Source organism: Temnothorax longispinosus, chromosome 5 (assembly GCF_030848805.1).
Source record: "Temnothorax longispinosus isolate EJ_2023e chromosome 5, Tlon_JGU_v1, whole genome shotgun sequence".
Classification (NCBI taxonomy): Eukaryota; Metazoa; Arthropoda; class Insecta; order Hymenoptera; family Formicidae; genus Temnothorax; species Temnothorax longispinosus.
The window spans coordinates 17833242-17839241 of NC_092362.1; the positions used below are offsets into that span (position 1 = coordinate 17833242).

Below are 6000 nucleotides of genomic sequence, written 5' to 3' on the forward strand. Positions count from 1 at the left end.
GATCAAAGTTGTTGGCAAGTGCTGTTGTCGAGATTGTAAAGAAAAAGATTTTCCTAACTAAGAATAAAGTAGAGGATACATAAAACACTCGTTGAAAAGCTCGTGAGAATTTGCAGTTAATTTTAATACAAACGAAAAGAAATGCTAAAAAGCAAGATGTGAAAATCATAATTGTAATTAACGTAAATTATAGGCACATGCAAACATAACGGATGTGCACATATACCTGCTTCATTGATAAACGAGAGTATTTCTACATATGTCGCTTGAAATAGGAATTTCTACTTTTTGTTGATATATTTTTCTTTCTTAAACAACTTTCAAAATATAAAAAAATTGCTAATCTCGAATATTATAGATACTTGTTCTAGCAAATAGCAGTATGGATTTCTTTTCTGGCGACGTTTATAGTTTACCATTCTGATAATTGTTTTCTAATTTGTAAACCATAGGAAGATGCATCAAAAATAAAGCCAAAAGAGTTATTCATTAAGTAAAAATAACAAGGCTTAATTTTTTAAATTGTTTCATACTTATAATTATAATAACTTATTGGATTTTGACCGCGCGCGACTAAAAGTTAAATCTAGAGTTTTAAAATTTTCTTTCGGCGCTTTAATATAAGAGCCTTTTTTTGTAAAATTTCTCATTACATATATTTCAGCAGAGAATTTCTCTCTCTTTAACGACACTACTTCTGTTAATCCTTCTCTCAAATAACTGCGCAATAATTCACTTGTTCCATCACTTTTATCACTCAGTACGAACCTCTTCTCCAATTATGTCGTTATTATCCGGAGAAACCGCCTCTGCGAATAATCGTATCGTCACTTTCGAAAGTCGTTCCCCTTCGGCGCTCGCTGGAAATTGCGGCAGAAGTGACGTTAATCTTGCGCGTCATGCTCAAGTCGAATAGACTCAAGGGGACGAATGATAATTAACAACGGGGCAGATTTTACGAGCGAACATCTTGATCGGCAGAGAGGAGCGAACGTTCGCGATCTCACACGCGCGGTCGGCCGCGCGTGGTGGGAAAAGAGCTGCGCTTAATTAAAATCTGCAGAAAAAAACCGGCGCCGTGAAAGCGACGGCACGCTCCTTGAGATCATCGAGCCTCTCCCTCGTTTCCACGGCCGAACTCCGTGTACAATATGCAACGATATCGACTTCAATTAGAGACGCGGTTGATGAAGGCTGGGAACGAGGAAGGAAAATTGCTCGATGAAAGCGACGTCCGAGAGAACCCGAGCATTCTTCTTTTTCCTTGGGGAAGATTGATGTCTCGTGGAATAGAGCGAAATTGAAAACCCCCTTTTTTTTTAGACGGATGATTTATGTCGAAATGTTCCGAGTTGTCGAAATGTTTATTGCTTATCATCGCTTAGTACTGAAGCATTGCATATCTTTCAGAGAGGATCATCAGACGTATCAACCCACCGTTCTCTTCAAGAGAACGAAGCATCACAAAGGCTCCATATACTGCCTCGCGTGGACACCGGACGGACGGTTGATCGCGACCGGAAGCAACGATAAAACTGTGAAGTTAATGCGCTTTAACGCCGATACGTCGAATCTCGAAGGTATTGTTTGATATACGTACGTAATAGATGAAAATAGATGTAATCTTGGTATTCGTAAAAAACTTAAAAAAAAAAAAGGGACAAGTAGGCTTTATGGACTATAGACTGAGCCCATTTTTATTTTAAATTTTTCATATATTTAAATACATGAATTATTGAGTTTCTTTTTTTTTTTTGCATCTTTGAATTCTCGCAAAATCTGTATTTGTCAGACATCGAAGAGTAATTCATAATTTAGAAATTTATCATGATACGTAATTAGTTTGTTATTATTACTCGGATTTATTTAATTCTTAAAAATTAATCTTTCTTACTATCGTTAAATGATCGATTCTATATATATTTTTCTAATCTGCAGGGCAAGAGGTCGAGTTGACCATGCACGATGGTACGGTGCGCGACTTGTGCTTCCTCGAGGACACGTCGAACAAGTCGAGCCTTCTGATCAGCGGTGGTGCCGGCGACTGCAAGATTTACGTTACCGATTGCACGACCGGTACACCTTTCCAGGCCTTGAGCGGCCACAGCGGCCACGTGCTGACGCTTTACAACTGGGGCGGAGCGATGTTCGTCAGCGGATCGCAGGATAAAACAGTCAGGTTCTGGGATCTGAGGACGAGAAGCTGCGTCAACATGGTCACACCTGCGACGGTACCTGGCAGCCGGGTGAGTCGGGTTCTCCGTCGATATGCCTGTATATAGTGATCATCAAAAATAAAAATTAGAATGGATAAAATTAGAAAAGAAATTTCATCGTTTAGAATCCGTCTTGGCATCGTCAGCATCTTTCTGTTTCGTTCTAGTGTCATATATTAAGTTCTACGTCCGATAAAAATATTCGATTTACATTATTAAATTGCACCACCATCTCTCCCGATCGCACAGCATTAGTCACTTCCCTCTAAATCGGATTTTTATCGGACGTTTCTTTCTGGTTGTCAAGAATAGAAGCAGTATTATTTGTCTGATCAGAATCTGATTCCATTACAGGTCGGCAGTCCCGTAGCTGCGCTGTGCGTAGATCCGTCTGGCCGATTGTTGGTGTCCGGTCACGAGGACAGCAGCTGCATTCTCTTTGACATTCGCGGCGGCAGAACGGTGCAGTGCTTTAAACCTCATGCGGCAGATATCAGGAGCATACGATTCTCACCGTCGGCGTATTACTTATTGACGGCGGGATACGATAACAAATTGGTACTCACAGACTTGCAAGGTGGGTTCCTCATTGATTTTAATTTCTAAGAGACATTACTTACGGAAATTGAAACATTTAATACTGTTGTGATACAAGTGTCTATAACAATAGAATAACACAAGCATAATGAAATACATGTTGCAGGCGATCTTACAATGCCTCTACCTAGCGTCGTAGTCGCTCAACATCAGGACAAAGTCATCTCCGGACGTTGGCATCCGACGGAGTTCTCGTTTCTCAGTACTTCCGCTGACAAAACTGCAACCCTGTGGGCCTTACCGCCTGTTTAAAAAGGCCCGACATGATAACGCACCGTTATTTATTGTCCGTTCTTTTAAGAACATCTTACCATAATAATTCATCTTTGACAATATTGTCTAGATTTTTTTTTTTTACATTGACTCTTACAAAAGGTTCATACTTTGATTTCGATTCTTAAGTAATCCCAGAAACATTACAATCGCAAAAAGTGAAATTTTAAGCGATATTAATGTTCTAACATATTTTCGTATTTGCATACAGTTTAATTATGTTAAATGACCAATTAAAACTCTAATTTGTACGATTACGTTATTAATTCAGCGTAATACATTGATACGAAAGTAAATCATTTAAACGATTAAAACGTAACACGCTTTGAAGACTCGGGTTAAAAGGGAATAAAGAACGCGTAAATCGCGCGATATAAGATGAGGAGCATCAGTAAGATTGTTTTTAGCTATGAATTAAATATCGGGAGTCACAAGACTGCGGATGAATAATCCCTCGCTTTGATGCTACTTTACAGCTACGCGAAGTTGGATCGTATACACATCGTGAGTTTAAAATATCTTCTTTTTGCACAATATGAGGGTAGGTTTTCAGATTTCGATGTTTTTATCAGGAACAACGCACGCGTACTTATTAGAACCGCGGTGCGATAATATCCCCTTTCCCGGTCTCTTTTTTTAAATATTTTGTTATAATCAGAGATGCCTGTATTGTAGATACGTTGAGCTATGTTAAGAAAATCTTAGGAATACGATACTCACGCTCCTGTATAGGACGTTAATTTCTAGTTTTTAACGCTCTCTTACTTTCGCTCAGTACCGCATCGTTGCATCGTTTCACAACGTTTAAATAGAATTATTTGTCCTACTTATTTTATTCTTGATTTATTGAAAAACTTATTGCCACAATTGTTGCAACTTACGCGCGCATTTAATTTACACAGATGCTCATACTTCCATCTTCATGTTATCAACTCACAAGCCAAATATACACACGCGTTCTAGTACATAGTATATACATATATATAGATATATATCTGTATCTGCGAAAGAAATTATATACGTACGCTCATACTAATCGCTATTTTTTACGGACTAAAATAATATAAATCGCGAGAGTTTATCCGAGCGTCAAGCAATTTATATACGCGATTCGTCGCGACATGTGACTAAGTTTACGCGCAAAGAAGATAGTATTCTTTAGTAAAATAAAATCGTAAGAACTAACAATTAGACTTAAGTTGCTTGTCGCAATCGCCAAAGCTCGCAGTAGCAGCGATATGGAAAGAGAGAAAAAGAGAAAAGTGCGCATTACTTTACACTGTCGAAAGCAATTTTCTCATCGATGTAGTGATTCAATGGTTGAACATGGGACGAAGATTTTGTAAATACACGTTCATCGGCAATTGACCTCGGCAATTCTTTGATTTAATCATTAATTTGTTGAGTGATGATGCAATCATATCATTATTTGTTTTATCCTACTTCGACGTCAACGTTGTTAAGAGCGAGCTTTTACTTTGTCCTATTAGCATATTTTTTCGGCGTACGGACAAATCATATTTTAAGATCGCGAATGTATTCAAGGAGAATGGGAAAGAGATATTAAAGAAATAATAAGAGATAGTAAAAGCAAAATAAAGGGAAAACGGGTGAATAATAAGAAGGTTAAAGTTAACCGCTTGCTAAATAAATTCGTGATTTTTCACGTTCAATCATTCACAAGATCGCATGATGTAATATTGATCACCGTTAATTATTTTCTTCTTTGGAGAACAAATTTTTTGACAAAATTATTGTTACGAATACTCCATTCATTAATTATTTTTTTGTGTTGTCCAGTTTGCGATTTTCTAAATGACTTTGGCAGAAATTCAAAGTTTCGTAAATAATCAAGATAACAGAGTTGCGAAATATTTCTGCATTCGTAAAAACACGATTTTTAGCGACTCTGTGCGTTTCGTATCTTGTTATCCAACAACTTTGTTTTTCTGCTTCACTGCATTTTGTAATGATTGACAAAACAGATCAGAATGACGATGGCGAGCAAACGGAATGGGACGGAAGCGATTATTTGTTAATAGCGACTCAATGCAAGCTCATCTGCTTCCATGTAGCAATTTATCGTGCCTTCTGTCGTGGCTGCTTTCGGCAATTTACATTTATTTTTGTATTTTTTGTGAGCTATTCTTCCTCCCCCTCCCGTCTCCCTCACGTTCCTCATCCTACAACAGTAATATCCTCACCTCATCAATATTTCCAAACGAGTTGGTAAATGTCTAAAGTAAAAGTCTCTTATTATCTCGTACTCGAGTATTACCACGTAACGCACTATACTATAGGTATACATATGACATATAACTTATAACTTTGTACTTTTCTTGTAGATACGATATAATATGTCACGTCTAATTTAAACAATAAAAATTACGTTATTAAAGTGGTCGTATTGATGATAACGAAAATCACACCCAAACAACCCATCAGAATTCCATTAAAAGGCCCCCGCTAATCTCAATCGGGCCAGTTTTTCAGAAATTCGGGTAATCGGACCGATTAGTGGCCCCCGTAAGAAAGAAATTACGTCGGCGTGTGGGTTCGTACGGTATGGTATATATACGCGAGATGAAAGCTCGGTCGATTTTCTATAAATTTCCCATAATAACTGTAATCATGTAATCTTCCACCCGCATGTATTACCTGTGGCGCCGAATTCGGCGCTCTACGGATCCGATTCCGTGAAGCAGAGATACGCTGATCGTGAGCGTAAACCCTTCTAGTCTCGAAAAGAAATTTTTAATGAGAATCATTTAAATGGAGAACCGGCAATTTCGACGTTTAGATAGAGCTTGTTTTTGTAGATTATGGAAAAACTGCCGCTATAATATATCACGTCTACCGACTGCACACCGAACAGGTAAAAAATTCTCGATGTACGTTCGCACGATTTTCGTGG

The 6000-nt window shown here is 38.0% G+C and overlaps 1 protein-coding gene across 4 annotated transcripts in view; it reads left to right on the top strand.

Moving 5' to 3' along the window:
• Nucleotides 1-5484, top strand: part of LOC139813341 (WD repeat-containing protein 47) — a 61083-nt gene extending 55599 nt beyond the window's left edge. For 2 of the 4 annotated variants that reach the window (XM_071778819.1, XM_071778821.1), the window contains exons 8-11: nucleotides 1411-1580; nucleotides 1939-2246; nucleotides 2553-2793; nucleotides 2920-5484. In XM_071778819.1, the coding sequence (XP_071634920.1) occupies nucleotides 1411-1580; nucleotides 1939-2246; nucleotides 2553-2793; nucleotides 2920-3065 (865 nt within the window). In that variant the 3' untranslated portion in view covers nucleotides 3066-5484. The remainder of the gene's footprint in view (nucleotides 1-1410; nucleotides 1581-1938; nucleotides 2247-2552; nucleotides 2794-2919) is intronic. The other 2 variants (XM_071778820.1, XM_071778822.1) reach the window with 1 other exon arrangement.
• Nucleotides 5485-6000: the final 516 nt, after the last annotated feature.